The sequence below is a fragment of the Globicephala melas genome, chromosome 6 (genome assembly GCF_963455315.2).
Source record: "Globicephala melas chromosome 6, mGloMel1.2, whole genome shotgun sequence".
Taxonomy (NCBI): domain Eukaryota; kingdom Metazoa; phylum Chordata; class Mammalia; order Artiodactyla; family Delphinidae; genus Globicephala; species Globicephala melas.
In genome coordinates this window covers 4685473-4703201 of record NC_083319.1, presented here as the reverse complement: position 1 = coordinate 4703201, position 17729 = coordinate 4685473, and the positions used below count along the sequence as shown (strand labels likewise).

The following is a 17729-nucleotide window of genomic DNA, read 5'->3' as shown; positions in this document are numbered from 1 at the left end:
TTGGCGCTCAAGGACGAAGCACGGCAGGTGCTCACGAAAGCCAATTATTGCTTGTATAATTAATAAAAACATAGGTTGCTGCTTTGACATTTCTGAAATGTTAAGAAAACAAGTTTTAAAAATGTAAACCTAGATAATGCTTTAATAAAAGCTACCACAGCAGGACAGACGGCGCTGTTCTGCCTGAGTGAGCGGCAGCCCTCTACTGCTGTGCTTCGGCACAATTCATCTCGTGTGATGAGCTTACTTTTGGCCCTGTCATAAGATAAACTACAACAAGAACTGACTGAGAAAATGCATATGAAAGCCCTAACACAAGACAGGGGTTCAAATAACATTCCTTTCCTTCCGCCTGTCTCTGTGTTAATTTCCTGGAACTTACACACAACTCTTACAACAGTGAGAAATATGTGTTCACAAAGAATCACAACTTCGTTGTCACACTGGCAACAATACCAGTCGATGCTCCACTGATCATTCAAATGCAAAATTCATCCCATTAAACCTACTCTTACTCCTGCATTTAATCACCTAACAAACAGTTAAGTAGGATGTTCACCTCACATTTTAATGTTGCTCTTCAAGCATATTTTCAATTCCTTTTTGCACTCTACCTTTTTTCCTGAGGTAGGCTGACTAACCTAACACAAAGAACTACTTTGCAATATTAAAGAAAACTAAGCACTAAAAACGTCACTGGGCACACATGGTGACTATGTCTTTGTTGTAGACAAAAGGGAATGTGTGACAGATGAAAATAACATGATGCTTTAACATCCTGACATGAAATGTTCTGACTTTCCCTGTTATCAAATGACTATCACTCACAATTTTCTCAGATGTTGCAGTTAGTAAATCTTTTGTACAGAAGTCCATGGGGTTTGGATTCAGAACGGCTCTGGCCAGTTGGTTCCGACCACTCAGCAAAGACATGGCTTTCAACTTCCTTTGTGTAGTCACCAGAGAGCTGATTACAAAACATTTCACGAATTCATTTAAATTGACTGGTAAATTATGTTGAGTCTGGATGGAAACGGAGCACTCAGATTTCCCATTATGCACTATTATCAAGAAGGAGAAAAAGCAATTTCAGTTACCAGTGAATAACAGTGTCCAGTTAAAAAGGTTATTCAGAACAACGTGTTTTGTAACTTTTTTTTTTTTTTTTTGTTCGGTACGTGGGCCTCTCACTGTTGTGGCCTCTCCCGTTGCGGAGCACAGGCTCCGGACGCGCAGGTTCAGCGGCCATGGCTCACGGGCCCAGCCGCTCCGCGGCATGTGGGATCTTCCCGGACCGGGGCACGAACCCGTGTCCCCTGCATCGGCAGGCGGACTCTCAACCACTGCGCCACCAGGGAAGCCCTGTAACATGTTTTTTATACATCATTTAAATAATTTTCTCATAAGTATCTACTGACTGCCTCCTAAGAACCAGACAACGTTCCTGTCCTCTGGAGGCTTATTTTTTAGAAGAAGGGGGCAGATAAGCAAATAAACATGTCAGGTGATGGTAAGTCTTAGGAAGAAAGCCGAGAGGGGGGATGAGGAAGTGATGAGGGTTGTGAGGGAGTGTTATCGTAGACAGGAGAGTCAGGGGAGGTCTTCCTGATATGATATTTGAGCAGAGACGTGGCATTAAGTGAGCGAGCGATGCCCGTAACCAGGGAAAGTGGGTTACAGGCAGAGAATCAGCAACTGCAAAGACAATGAGGCAGTGAGGTGCCTGGATTATTTTCAGAACAGGGAGAAGGCCAGAATGGCTAGAAGGAAAAGCAGGGAGAAGCGAGCTAGAAGACCAAGAGAGTAAATGCAGCTACACTTCAGAGGGCTCTGCAGTTAATCACTCTGAACATGACTCTGAGTCAGGTCAAGAGCACAGGACAGCTCCGCGCAGGTAAGTGACATGCGCTAACTCACACATGAAAAGAATCACTTATTGAGAATGAAGAATAAACTGCAATGGAAAAAGCACAAAAAGACAACTTAAGAGGCTAAAATCTAGGTAAAAGTGAATGGTCGTGTGGGCCAGGAGGTAGCGGGAGAGGTGGCGCTTGGATGTAGGATATATGGCAAAGGAAGATCCAATAGGATTTCCTGATGCATTAGATGGAGCGTGTGAGGGAAAGCAGGACTCAAGGATGACTCTGAGGTTTTGGGCTGAGCAACTGGAAGAATGGGATGGAGGTCCCACATGCTGAGTTGGGAAAAACTGAAGCAACAGCACATGTCAGGCAGTAAATCAAGTGTTTCTTTTTGGAGTAGGTTTGAAATGTCTAATAATCTCCAAATGGAGATGTCAGATAGTTGGATGCATGAGGAGTTCAGGGAAGGAGACAGAAACCGTTTCTAAATCTTAGAAACAGAACTTTGGCAAATGTAACCACTTGTAAGAGTTGAAAGCACAGATGAAGCTATATATCCCTGTTGCTAAACTCATCTTGCATAAAGAACTGAGCTCTGATCACACAATAGTAAACATGGCACACCAGTTATGATGCGGCACAATGTTAAACTCCTAACAGCTTTGTTGCTATTTTTAAGATACGATGCAAAAAGGTGAAGGAATAATGATCACATATTCTCTTCACATAACAGAGACTAAGAGAGCAGCAATGTCAAAAAGGCAGCTTGGCATATATCAAGCGTGTGGACTTCGTAGTCAAACAAAATTAGGTTTCAATTCTGGACCTAGCGTTTAATACTAAGGATGTCTTTGGATAAGTTACTTAACATCCCTGAACTCTGATTTCCCAATGAGCAGAGAACAAACCATTCTGCTTTGCAGGGCTCTGGGAAAAGATGATAAATGTGCACAGGAAGGACAGGGCACACTGGCTGGCACATAGTCAGTAGTCCTTAAATTTAAGCTAACATTATTTTTGTTATGCTACCTTAGGGAGAGAGGTCCCTACAACACGATGGATGGGAGTGATGAAATGGTAAACCCCTCCAGTTGCCTTACAATTAGTTATGTGTTTGGTCTGCTCATCAATAATTAGCCACAAAACCAAGGCTGGAATGTGATTTAACAAACAGATGGTTTGCAAATTGTCTGTTTTATAACAAACACACTGACAGATGAAGGAATTTACTAGAAGGAGAAGACATTACAAAAGAAAGGTTTTAAATCCTAAGTCTGAAGCAATAAATGCTGGGCCTTTTCCAGCTGAGTCTAGAAAAACTAAAAGAGGACTCTGAATGCTAAGTAATCAACCTAGCAAATACAGTCTGGTAAACATCGAGCAAATATACATCTGGTAAATGTATAGCAAATACATGGCTAGTAAAGCCTAATTTAGAGGGAAATTAAAAGATGAGCTGCTGACAGATTTCGCTTCAATGTCTCATTAGGTACTTACTGACTGAGGTGCGGCGGAATTTATGAACATAACCACAATAATATTCATAGGGATCTTGCATGCGATTTCTCTCTATGTCCTCCTCCTCTCCATTTAGTCTTTTAGGAACCAAAAACACCAAATCATTTTCCTTTGGATGAAGCTGTTTAGCTAGTTCACATTCCTCAAGATAAACTATAAAACAAGAAATCAGCATTTATTCTAACAGAATTATTTTACATGAGATTAAAGGATATTAAACCCTTGTACTAAGTTCAAGCAAGTATACAGCACTAGTGGACTTTGTACATACTTCAAAATGATAGTCTAAGCTAGTCAGCATTGTCAAATATTGATCACACAGTATTATAAAAGTCTTCTTAAAAACTGCTACAAAGCCAAAATAGATGAAGTCATAATATTAAAAAGCAGCTAATAAATTTCTTTTCCTTGAAGTTTATCTTACTTTTTAATCAAGAAAATTTCACTTTTGTGCCCTACTTTGAAAATCCCAAAAGAAAATCTGGAAACAGATCCATGTACACATACGAATTTTGAGCCTACTAGTGGCATTTCAAACAAGGGGGGAAAGGACAGTAGTAAAATAAATGGGGCTGAGAAAACAGAGCAAGCTCTAAAATTAAAAAGTTCAGTACCAACTGCCAAATCCAGCAACAACATACTGAACCAAAGCACGAAGTACTAGGATTAAGTCGACTGAACTACTAAGTCAAAAAAGAATTTTAGGGCTTCCCTGGTGGCGCAGTGGTTGGGAGTCCGCCTGCCAATGCAGGGGACGTGGGTTCGTGCGCCCCGGTCCGGGAGGATCCCACATGCCACGGAGCAGCTAGGCCCGTGAGCCATGGCCGCTGAGCCTGCGCGTCCGGAGCCTGTGCTCCTCAACGGGAGAGGCCACAACGGTGAGAGGCCCGCATACCGCAAAAAAAAAAAAAAGAATTTAAAAAATGCATCATGTAAGAAATGTCTATTTGAAGGCATCAGAGAGCAAATACAACAATGAAGAATTACTCTGTTGAGATCCAGAACAATGTGGAAATCCATAGGCATCAGCCCAGTATTTTCCCTAGAAACATCTGAACTCTTCAGGGAGTGGGCAGCCAGGAATTTGAGCCGTACCTGGGATAGCCTTGTACAAAAAAAAGAGACAAAAACTGGAGTCCAGGGCCTGCACAGATAGAGTAGGCATCCTGGTAGCCCTCAAGGTGCAGGTTGGGACCATGAAGGACTACACCCAAGAATGAAGGCAGCTTCAATTCACCCGAGTATTTCAGGAAAGCTCAATTCTTTAAACCAGATTAAGATGATCCCACATTGCTAGTACTCCCAGAATCCTGGCAGAAGCAAAGAAAAATCCTCTCTGGAAGAAGACATCCTATCATCCTAGGCCTCTGATTATTTTTTAAATAACTTTCCAAAGACAATGACCAACATATTAGAGATAAGCAAAGCACCAGGAGAGAAGAAATACATGAACTAGTAGTATCAACAAACAAAAAAGGGCTGCACAAGGCACTACACAGAGTACAGTCGTACAGTCCTTGAATTGGTTCCAGGACCCCTGCAGACACCAAAATCCTCAGATGCTCAAGTCCCTTATGTAAAATGGTGTAGTGTTTGCACATAACCCACTGGAGCACATGCTCCAGTACACTTTAAATCCTCTCTAGATTACTTATAATACCTAATACAATGCAAACGCTATGTACAGAGTTGTAAATCCAACATAAGTGGTACGTAAATAGGTGCTGGTGCACAGCAAATATGTTTTTCTGGAATTTTTTCCCCTGAATATTTTCAATCCACGGTTGAATCCGATGATGCAAATCCCGCAAATACAGAGGACCAACTGTATGTCTTACACAGTTTAAAATATAGAGTTAAAAAATACATAACAATAAGAATATACGAAGTGGAACAGATAAACAGGGTTAAAGTTTTCAAGATTTTGCCTTATCTATGGAGACACTTAAAGTATCGATTAAAACTGTAAACTTTGAATCATGCACGCTGTAAGTTTTCACCTGAACTACTAAATGGCCCAAGAGGTAAAAATTGAGGTATAATTTCCAAACTAAAAGAAAAACATGAATGGTTCAAAGGTCTCACATATATGTAAAGAGTATACTCTAGTTCTGTCAGTTTTTTCTTTATATATTGTATTAGGTATTCAAAATGGTCCTATCTTCTGTTAACTGAACTTGCTATCATTGTGAAATACTCTCTTTTAATCTCAAATAATGCTTTTCTGCCGTAAAGTCTATTTAGTCTGGTATTAACAGAGCAAAACAAGTTTCTTGTAGTCGGGTTTGCATGAGTAGCTTTCTCCAATCTTTCTCTTCCAACCTTCCTGTACCCTTATGTTTACACGTATTACTTGTTAACAGCATGTAACATGCCAATACTGATCTTGAAACAACTTTTTCTACCCAAAGATACGAAGGCTACTGAGAAAATCACAAGCTCACATACAGGATAAAAAATATAGATGGTATCGGTTATATCAGGTAGCAAGAAAGCTCTCAAAGACTAGTAGGGTCCTGTCTCAAGGGCTCAGGAGCCAACCTGAAGAAGCCAATTACAAAGACTTGAAACAGAAGTGTATTTAAGTCCATGTGTTTGTAACGAAAACAATTTTTTTTAAAGTTCATTGGTCAACCCAGCACTTGCAGAGAATTAAGTCATTATTTTGAAAACTGGTCAGGAGTCAAGAATCAATACTTATTCTACCCTTCTTTATAAAGTATACTACTGAGTAATCAAATAAAACGGAGCACTTTCTCTTTATAGAACTACAACAGCTAATAAATGAAGAAATGATAAAATAAAAATATCACCATTTTGTATCCTTTAGTAAAATAATTAATCTAGGCATTAAGGATCAACGGTTATAAATATTACAAAAAGAGAAATTAAAGATCAAGCACCTCCTGATAAAGGAACACACCAACCCCAGCTATGAAATAGTTTTGCCAAAAATATTAGATCAAATGAATCTGATCAAGCCTCTAGATCCAACTATCAATTTACAAGAAATACAGAGGACTGAAAAACATACTAAACACCACCAGGGGGATGCTATCAGCAAGACACAGGCAGTAATTCTACAGGGTCAACAACACAATTTCTTCAACAAATAAATTACAAAGGGGGGGAAAATCCATGAAGGAGACAATTATAATTGAAGAAGACATATTAACAATGTCAATGAGTGGACCTAATTTGGATCTTAATTCAAACAGGCTGAAATAAATTGTTCTTTATGAGGAAACTGAAAACTTGAACACTGTCTAGCTATCTAATATTAAGAAAGCATGGTTAATACTTTAGCAACAAAATAATGTTTTACTATGAATTTTTAGGTCCATATCTTTTAGAGATAGTCACTTAAATAATTACAAATGACACCAAAAGAAAAAAAATCTAACCAATGATGATCTGCAAAACCTCTCCCTAGAAAACTGTAAAACATTACTGAAAGTAAACCTAAATAACTGAAGGTATGTATCTTATTCAAATCAGTATTAGAAAGATGTCAATTCTTAACAAATTTCCACATTTTTTTTTTCCTCTAAAACCTACATGGTAATGCAAAGGGACAAGAATAGCCAACATACTCTTAAGGCAAAACAAGGTAGGCGGACTTGCTCATTAAAGTTTATAATAAAGCTTAATTAAGTAAAATTAAGCAACGTGATATGGGCAGAGAGGTAGGCAAATGATCCAATAAAGAAGAAAGGAGTCCAGAAAAAGGTCAGTACATTAAATGGACACTAGATTTATGAAAAATATGGCACTGCAGACCATGGAGAAAGGATAATCTTTTCAATAAACACTACTGGGGTAATTACATTTCCATTAGGGAAAAAAATGAAACACGGCCCCTATATCTTACTCGTGTACAAAATCCATTCCAGGTTGGCAAAACAGTGAAGCCTCTCGAAAGGGACTGGCAAACTTTCTGTAAAGAGCCAGATTTTTCTTTGCAGGCCACATATGGTGTCTGTTGCATATTCATCATCATCTTTTTTCCAAAACCTTAAAAAAGGGTTTCCCTGGTGGCGCAGTGGTTGAGAGTCCACCTGCCGATGCAGGGGACACGGGTTCGTGACCCGGTCCGGGAAGATCCCACATGCCGCGGAGCGGCTAGGCCTGTGAGCCATGGCCGCTGAGCCTGCGTGTCCGGAGCCTGTGCTCCGCAACGGGAGAGGCCACAACACTGAGAGGCCCGCGTATCGCAAAAAAAAAAAAAAAAAAAAAAAAAAAAAATCACGATAAATTGGAAATGGTTAAAATTGAGAGGGCTTCCCTGGTGGCGCAGTGGTTGAGAGTCCACCTGCCGATGAAGGGGACACGGGTTCGTGCCCCAGTCTGGGAAGATCCCACATGCCACAGAGCGGCTGGGCCTGTGAGCCATGGCCGCTGAGCCTGCACATCCGGAGTCTGTGCTCCGCAACGGGAGAGGCCACAACAGTGAGAGGCCCGCGTACCGCAAAAAAACAAAACAAAACAAAAAAAACCTTACTCTTCCGCAGTATAAAAACAGGATACCGGGTAGATCTGCAAGCTGTGGTTTGCTGACACCTGTTCTAGATGTTAAAATAATATATTGATGACCTGCAGCAGGGAAAGGTTTCTTAAATGAGGCACAGACCATTAACCGTAAAAAATACATAGATGCATTTGTTATGTTAAAAAATAAATTCTAAACAAGAATAAAATAAGAATTTTAAAGACATCACTAAGAGAGTCATAATGGAAGCCAAAGTGGGAGAATGGTTTATATCCAGATTATATAAAGAACTCGCTACAAATCAGTAAGAAAAAGACAACTAACAGAAAATGAACAGGAGTCTTTAATAGGTGCTTCCCCAAAGAGCTTACTTAAGCATCTACTAAATATATGAGAAGGTGCTCAATGTCACTGATAGCCAGGATAGTACAAAATAAAACCACAAATGGCCATCAATACACACACACTGCAACGGCTAAAATGAACAGCACAATCGACACAAATGTGTTGGCACAGACATGGAGCAACGTGACTTCCATACGCTGGTGGGGGTGTGTCATTCTGCATGACTGGCTTGGCGTTATCTACTTACGTTAAGCTCACACATAATACCCTGAGACTCTGAGACCCACTTCAGGAGACAGACTCCACAAAAACACCCTCGCATAACACGAAGAGACACATGAATGATCATAGTAGCATTATTCATAAAATGCTGTGTGTAGAAGCAGGCCTGAGGCTGCTATCATTAGAAAGGCCTGCTTACAAGGTTGGTCCCCCTTGGAATCTGGGAACTTGGATTTCCGGACACCTCTCATCATTTGCTGATGAGAATGGCTCACTGTACCTTACCTGTTTGCCAAATTTTTTCTCTACAGCTTATGTCAAACACCCACTTTACTTGTGAAAAGTCATGAATCTGAGCTAGGCAGAGGGTGTTTTAGGCACTGAGTGTCTCAGCTTCCCTGGTAGGTAATGTGTCACATGGGTTGTCACACCTCACTACTGGGAAAGTTAAGTGCGTCCTGTGTGACTTCGCTGGGAAAGGACTCTTGGAAACTTGCTCCTGGTTTGCTTTTTCCCTTTGCTAATTTTGCTTTGTATCCTTTTGCCACAGTAAGTCACAGCCATGAGCATGAATATAATTCCTGTGAGTCCTCCTAGCAAATCACTGAACGTAGGGATGGGCTTGGGGAACCCTGACACACAGGCCTAAACTGCTGGAAAAAATGTCCATTAACTGGAGTTCCCTGGCGATCCAGTGGTTAGGACGCGGCACTTCCACTGCTGTGGCCCGGGTTCAATCCCTGGTCAGGGAACTAAGATCCCACAAGCCACATGGCACTGCCAAAAAAACTTCTTTAAAATAATAATAATAAAAATGTCCATCAACAGTAAAATTGTGACATAGTCACACATTGAAATACCACCACAGCAATGAAAAAAAAATACCAAAGATGCACACAAAACTGATGAATTACGAAGACATGTTACGTGAAAGAAGTCAGACACAAGAGTAAATGCTATGTGATTCTATCATACCATCAAGATAAATGGCAGATAAATCAGTGATTTAAACATTAAAAAGAAATATAAAACTACTACAAGAAAATATGGAAGCATTTATCTGATTTCTAAAACCAACTGAATGGTAAAGAAATAAATACGGTATTTTTGAACATGTGAAGATAAAAATTGTCTGCCTCAAAAACTGCATGTGAAGTTGAACAGCAAATAATGAAATTGAAAAAAAATTAACAATGCACACAAATAAGAAAACAACCTCCCTAATAGAAAAAGAAAAGGACAAAAGGCATGAACAGACAATTATCCGCCCCCGCCAAAGAATACAAAAGACCAATAAAGATTTGAGGACAAAAACTACAACCTCAAATGAGATACATTTTCCATATAAAACTGGGGGAAAAGTTTAAACTAGCAAATGAGAAGAGATACATTCTTATGTTAGAAGTGAAAATCGTATTCTTTTTGGTAGACAGAGGCAATATGAACCAAAAGTCTTAAAATACACACACTATTTGATCTAGCAAAGGGATTTATTCAGTGTAACAGTAAAAAACCATAAATAAGGTACATGTCTAACTAGAAATTACTGGTTAAACAGAACTATGGAATATGCTTACAATGGAATAACTACATACACTGAACATGCTATTATTATTTATCTCTGAAAAGACATTTATAATAGATTAAGTGAAAATAAGTCAAATGTAAGCTTCATGAAGGTGGAATTTTATGTTTTCATCACAGCTACATAACTAGCATCTAGCATCATACACTATCAGGTAGTATAAAGTCAGTAAATATTTGCTGAATAAATACATGAAAACAGTCACTTAGGTAAAATAACCCTACCAACCCCCCCACCCCCTCCCACCCCCACTTCACTCAGATGAGTAGGAAGTCTAACAGTAAGACATACACTACTATGTTCATAGGATTATCTCTGAATGATGGGAACTGTGAGTGATGTTTATTTTACTATTGGCTAATATTATCTGAATATTCTACAGTGAACATATAATACCTTTCCCCCCAAGTATATGTACATGCTTTTTTCCTTAAGTGAATCTATGGAGTAGGATGGATTGCAAGGGGGAAGGAGGCAGACGGAGAATTTATACTTTTTATTTTAAAGGGTTCTAAATGCTTGGTTTATTTATAACTAAGACATAACTGTGACGCGTGCTCCAGACCACTCATGAAATGAGAGCAGAGACGATAGAGAGATTAACTCAGAATCTGTACGCACGATCATGGCAACACCCCCTCCACCCCCGCCAGTCAAACTCCCTCACTCACCTTCTCTCTCCCTTGCCCAGCATCTAGGGACACTTTGGCCTGTGGTATTCTGATTGCACAATGGTTAAAACCATGAATTTTATAACTGCCCCAGTAATTATTCTCATTAATTAAAGACCTTAAACATATTCTTAGTAAGAGGTTACAAATTCACCTTAGGAAACCTCTATCCCAGAAAATTCAAACAATTATTATGTTCCCTCAAACAGCAATCTCCAATTATTATATGATATAGCCCAAGTTACATAAGAAAGAACTTACCCACAAACTCCCAGTATTTTTTATACTCAGAAGGAAATTTTCGTAAATGCAACCGATGGAATTTCTCTTTGTTTGGAGAGCTGATCCATTCCTGTGCCACCTACGCAAAGCAAAAAAAGCAAATTAAGAAAGCGAAAACATCTGAAAAGCCAATGTTAAACAGCAAAAATTTCCAAAGTAAGCAACCATAAAATCCAGAACCTAGAACTCCTGTGTGACACAAACATTAAAAATTAATTTGGGACTTCTGGTTTCCAGCTTGGCATTTAAGGAACTTAGAAGTCACCACTCCATCCTAACAAGTAAAAAGAGACAAAAAGGTAGATACAATCACAACTTACCAGAGCAGAAAACTCTTAAGTAGAAACCTCCATGCCAGGAGGAAAACCTGAACTGGATGTGACGAACTGTTGGAGGCTCAGCATGAACAACTCTCTTAAAAACTCTAGGGGGACCCAGTCATAAGAGGGACCCCACACTTTGGTGAGTTTTACCTCTAGGAGCTCTAACAGGCCCTCACAGTGAACACTGCAGAAAATTCCCTGTGTGCTTCCAGCGGGGGTGGGGGGTTGGTGGGGACTGGGGAAAAGGAAACATTCTGAAATACACCAGAGCATTCTTGACCTTCTTAACAAGGCCTGATCTATGAGAAGCTATTTTATCAGAGTCAAACTTGCTGGGATTTTATCAGAGCCTAACCTACTTGAGGGAAGAAAACCAGCTCCAGCCCATTCTAACCATCCTGTCTCACCCAAGGAGGTGGGGGAAACTAAGAAGCATGTGGTGTAAAGTTCTTAGTCCAGAGGCAAAGGCTCACTAAAAGAGTGACACCTTATCATAGGACTACGGAATGATCTTCCTTCCCCCATACCTCATTTCTGTATCACTAAAGGCCTATTTACTGCTGTTCCTTTTATTTAGTAGATTACGACCGCCTTGCAACAAAAAATTACAAGGCATACTCAAAGGCAAAAAACACAGTTTGAACAGACTAAAGAAGCACTAAAACCTGTCAGATATGGCAGGAATACTGGAATTATCAGACCAGGAATTATTTTTTTTAAAACTATAGTTAATATACTAAGAGTTTAACGGAAAAAGGAGACCATGAAATAATAGATGGGTAATGTAATGAATGAGATGTAAAGTAGAAAGAATCAAAAGGTAATGCTAGAGATCAAAAACACTGTAACAGGGCTTCCCTGGTGGCGCAGTGGTTGAGAGTCCGCCTGCCGATGCAGGGGACGTGGGTTCGTGCCCCGGTCCGGGAGGATCCCACATGCCGCGGGGCAGCTGGGTCCGTAGGCCATGGCCGCTGGGCCTGCGCATCCGGAGCCTGTGCTCCGCAATGGGAGAGGCCGCAGCAGTGGGAGGCCCGTGTACCGCAAAAAAACCCAACAAAACAAAACACTGTAACAGAAATGAAGGATGCCTCTGATGGGCTCATTAGTACACTGGACATTGCTGAGGAAACAATCTCTGAGCTTGAGGCTATAGCAATAGAAGCTACCAAAGCTGAAAAGCAAGGAGAAAAAAAAAATGGGGAAAAAAACACACCCCAGAATATCCAAGACTGTGAGACAATGACAAAAGATGCAGCATACACATAATGGGGATACGAGAAGAAGAGAGAGAGGAAAAGAAGCAGTATTTGAGGCAATAATGACTCAGAGTTTTCCAAAATTAACATCAGACACCAAACCACAGATCCAGGAAGCTCCAAGAGCAAGCTGAATCAATGCCAGAAACTACACCTAGGCATATCATATTCAAACTTAAGGAATATGAAATATCAAAGATAAAGAAAAAAATCATGAAAGAAGCCTGTGGGAAAAAACACCTTATCTATAGAGGAGGAAAAACAAGAATTACATCTACCTTCTCCTCAGAAACCATGCAAGCAAGGAGAGAGTAGTGAAATATTTAGACTGTTGAGAGAATAAAACCTACCAACCTAGAATTCTGAATCCTGCAAAATTATCCTTTAAAAGTGAAGGAGAAGGGCTTCCCTGGTGGTGCAGTGGTTAAGAATCCGCCTGCCAACGCAGGGGACACAGGTTCGATCCCTGGTCCAGGAAGATCTCACATGCCACGAAGCAACTAAGCCCGTGAGCCACAACTACTGAGCCCGCGTGCCACAACTACTGAGCCCGCGTGCCACAACTACTGAAGCCCACGTGCCTAGAGCCTGTGCTCCATAACAAGAGAAGCCACCGAAATGAGAAGCCTGCACACCGCAATGAAGAGTAGCCCCTGCTCGCTGCAACTAGAGGAAGCCTGCGCACAGCAATGAAGACCCAATGCAGCCAAAAATAAATAAAATAAATTTACTAAAAAAAAAAAAAACTCAACAGTAAGAAAACAGACAACCTGATGAAAAAGATGTGCAAAAGGCCTGGACAGACACCTCACCAAAGTAGATATACAGACTGTAAATTAGTATATGAAAAAATGCTCCATATCTTATGTCATCAAAGGAATGCAAATTAAAACAACGAGATACTATTACACACCTATTAGAATGGCCAAGATCTGGAGCACTGACAGCACCAAATGCTGACGGGGATGTGGAGCAGTAGGAACTCTCATTTATTGCTGGTGGGAATGTAAAATGGCACCATCACTTTTTTTTTTTTTTTTTTTGCTGAGCCACGTGGCTTGTGGGATCTTAGTTCCCTGACCAGGGATCGAACTTGTGCCCCCTGCAGCAGAAGTGCATAGTCCTAACCACTGGACCGCCAGAGAATTCCCAAAATGGTAGCACCACTTTGGAAGACTGCTCGGTGGTTTCTTATGAAACTAAACATATTCTTACTGTAGGATCCAGCAATAGTGCCCTCAGTATTTATCCAAATGAACTGAACACTTATATTTACGTTAAAAACCTGCACGTGGATGTTTATAGCAGCTTTATTCATAACTGCCTAAACTTGGAAGCAACCAAGATGCCCTTCAGTGGGTGAATGGATAAACAAACTATGGTACAACCAGACAATGGAATATTATTTAGTGCTGAAAAGAAATGAGCTATCAAGCCATGAAAAGACATGGAAGAACCTGAAATGCACATTACTAAGTGAAAGAAGCCAATCTGGAAAGGCCACATACTGTGTGATTCCAACTATGTGACATGCTGGAAAAGGCAAACTATGGAGACAGTAAAAGGATGAGTGATTGCCAGGGGTGAGCCTGGGGAGGGGTGAACAGGCAGAGCACAGAGGATTTTTAGGGCAGTGAAAGTACTCTGATATTAAAGGACTGATACATGTCATTATACGTTTGTCCAAACCCTTAGAATGTACAAATCAAGAGTGAACCCTAATGAAAACTATGGACTCTGGGTGGTAATGACTTGCCAATGTAGGTTCATCAGTTGTACAAATGTACTACACTGGTAGGCGATGTTGATAACGGGGGATGCTATGCAGAGTTTCTCTAGCTCCCTGCAGCTAGAGAAAGCCTGTGTGCATCAACCAAGACCCAACCCAACCAAAAATAAATAACATAAATTTATATATATAAAAAAAGATAGGTACTGAGTACTATCTCCAAAATTTACGCCCAATGAATTCACTTCTCTTTATTTCCAAAGCTACCACCTAGATCAAGCTACCATCATCTTTCTCCTGGCCTACTATAATAGCCCCCGACAGGTCTACTGCATCTATGCTTACCTTTCTACAGTTACTCTCTAATGAGCAACTAAGAATTTTTTTTTTTTTTTAAAAAGTAAACTACTACATATTTCTACTCCCCCAGCCTAAACACCAACCAGCTAAAAATCCTCCAACATCTTCTCACTGTACTGAGAATGAAACCCCAACCTGCACTTACAGGGTTGTATACCATCCAGCTCTTGACTGATTTCTCCAATCTTACCTCTTTTCCCTTTACCTCTAAGTTACCTTACTCCAGCCACATCAGCCTAATCTCTTTGCTCACACATGCTCAGTTAGGCCTACTTCAAAGCATTATAGTCTTGACCCTCCCCCCTCCTCTGCACAAAACCCTCCTCTCCTGGCTCTCGGCCCGATCTCAAAAGCAGCCTCCCAATGTCGCTCACCATATCAACCTGTTTTGTTTCCTTCACAGAACAAATTATAACTGGAAATTAGCTAAAAAACGGTGCAATCTCCCTATAAGGGGTTTGGGCACTAAGAATCACAGCTGGTACTCCAGAAGAGCCCCCTTTCTGCCTGCTCCTTGTCTACACAACCTAAAAAGCGCCTGCCAATTACACTCTGCATATACATGCATGCACACACAGGTAACAGAAGGGGACTGCAAACCGAAACTTTAAGAAAAAAAGAGTATTTGCCAAAACTGACCAAAAAAATTGGTCCCTGTCAAAACAGTGCACATTTATCTAATACTTTTGTGTGTTAAACGTAAGGATTAAAAACTAATATATCCTCTATCAGTCACATCAGTACACAAAAGACTCATATTTCTTTTTTTTTCCCCGACACACACTGTATTTTATTTTTACAAGAGATGAATAAACTGACGCCAAGCATTGTAAATGGATGACCACAACAAAAAGCAACAATGACTGCAATTACCAAACACAAAACACACTCACGCTATGTCGTAATATTGACATTCAGTCCAGGAATCCTCCACTGTAACAGCTCCTTTACTTTGCTGTGAAAACTGATTTGTATATTTTTTGCCTCTGAGTCCTTGTGGGATTTTTTTTTTTTTAATTCAAGAAACTCATATTTCTAAAAGTTGAATTTGCTCGTTTCCCTTTGGGGCAAGGGATAATTCTACGCAATGTCATTGCATTCCACCTGCAATAAGACATAATAACTGGATAACCAAACACTGCATTTCATGTCCTAAAGAGGATACCAACCGCATTTTTGTCAAAGGACTCTAAACACACTTCAGCATTCCATTAACAAACAATATTATGAAGTCAAATTACATCCAAATGAGGGTAAGAAGCCTTGGCCCAAGACTGTGGTTGATGCCACAGTCTCTGACTTATCAGAAAGAAGAAAAAATTAAAAGTAATCAAGGTATCTGAGAATTCTCTGGCAGTTCAGTTGTTAGCGCTTTCACTGCTGAGGGCCCAGGTTCAATCCCTGGTCAGGGAACTAAGATCCCACAAGCCACACGTTACAGTGAGGGAAAAAAAAAAAAGTAATCAAGGTATATTAATAATACCATTAATAAATGTTGGCCTATATAAACTAGAAATGCTAAAACAATGCTGTTTCACTACATGGTTAAAAAAAAAAAGGAACAAGATAAAACTTCGTGGTAAAGATGACAGATTGAACACAGGCATTTCCTTTCATTCCCCCTGAAACCCCACTAAAACACCCAAGGGATTTTTCACAACAGGATTAATTCATTAGGATGAAGAGAACAGAAGAGGAGGCAAAAGCATCAAAATCTGGGAAGCTGGGAAGCAGATGGATGAATGGTTAACGAGCGCAGCACGTCCAAGAAGCTGAACTCTAAGCAGGAGGCATCTGACATACACCTCTAGAAGGAGGAGGGCTGAAGGCAGACTGCCCCTCCCTGCTCCTAGCAAAAAGCTATAGCGGTTTCATCTCTATAAAGTGTGACAGTCTCTGGCTGTGGGGCAGCAGAGAGAGAGAAGATAAGGTACTTAAAAAAAAAAAGGTGGGGGGGGGGACGTCCCTGGTGGCACAGTGGTTAGGAATCCGCCTGCCAATGCAGGGGACACGGGTTTGATCCCTGGTCCGGGAAGATCCCACATGCCGCAGAGCAACTAAGCCCGTGCACCACAACTACTGAGCCTGCGCTCTAGAGTCCGTGAGCCACAACTACTGAAGCCCTCGCCACAACTAGAGAAAAGCCCACGTGCAGCAATGAAGACCCAATGCAGCCAAAAATAAATAAATAAATAAATTTTAAAAATAAAATAAAACAATTTTAAAAAAGGGAATGAAGCAAGTGTTTATATACTGAATGCCTGGACCCTTCCCTCTGCCCCCACCCTCACCCCACAGTCAGCTCCCCGTCAGGCCTATGCTTTCCAGGCAATCGATCTGAAGATTCTTCTTGGGGAAATCTGACCTCACTAAGGGGGGGGGGGGAGACTAAAAACAGTGACATGAGGGTGGGGATGAGGCTTCCCAATAAAATGCCAATGGTCAACAAGCCTATCCCTTTCACTCAGAGCTTCTAATCTGTTTTAAAATCTTACATGTAACAAAATATAGATTATAACTATACCTAAGCATATAATCTTAATATAAAGAATGAAACTAATTTGGATTTCACCATGTGATGGTGTCCTTCAGATCACATTTGACTTCCACAGTGCAAATAAGAAAGGACCATTTTAGTAAAAGTATCTCTTTTCCTAAGCATCTCTTTTGACCTGTCATTATTTAAATGCATCCTCTTTTCTTATAGCATTAAAAAGTTGAGATATATTTCACAATATAAAATTCACCACTTTAAAGTGTGCACACTACAGTGTTTTTAGTACATTCACTATTTTGTGCAACCATCACCATTATCTAATTCCAGAACATTCCCACCATCCCAAAACAAGTCTTATACCTATTAGCAGTCAGTCCTAATTCCCGCCCCCCCCCCACCCATCCCCTGGCAACTACTAATCCACTTTTTGTCTCTACAGATTTGCCTATTCTGGAAAATTCATATAAATGGGATTACACAATATGTGGCCTTCTGTACCTGACTTCTTTCACTTAGCATAATATTTTCAAGGTTCATCAAAGAACAGGTCAAAGTGTATATAACGGGTCATTCCTTTTAATAGTAGACTA

General features: G+C 40.4%; 1 protein-coding gene across 5 annotated transcripts in view; it reads right to left on the bottom strand.

Annotated features, from left to right (window-relative positions):
* The window catches only part of SETX (senataxin), an 81397-nt gene that overhangs the window by 29215 nt on the left and 34453 nt on the right, over positions 1-17729 (bottom strand). For 4 of the 5 annotated variants that reach the window (XM_030838476.2, XM_030838477.2, XM_060300255.1 and 1 more), the window contains 3 exons: positions 10954-11053; positions 3360-3533; positions 829-1061 (listed from right to left, as the gene is read on the bottom strand). In XM_030838476.2, the coding sequence (XP_030694336.1) occupies positions 829-1061; positions 3360-3533; positions 10954-11053 (507 nt within the window). The remainder of the gene's footprint in view (positions 1-828; positions 1062-3359; positions 3534-10953; positions 11054-17729) is intronic. The other variant, XM_060300253.1, reaches the window with a different exon arrangement.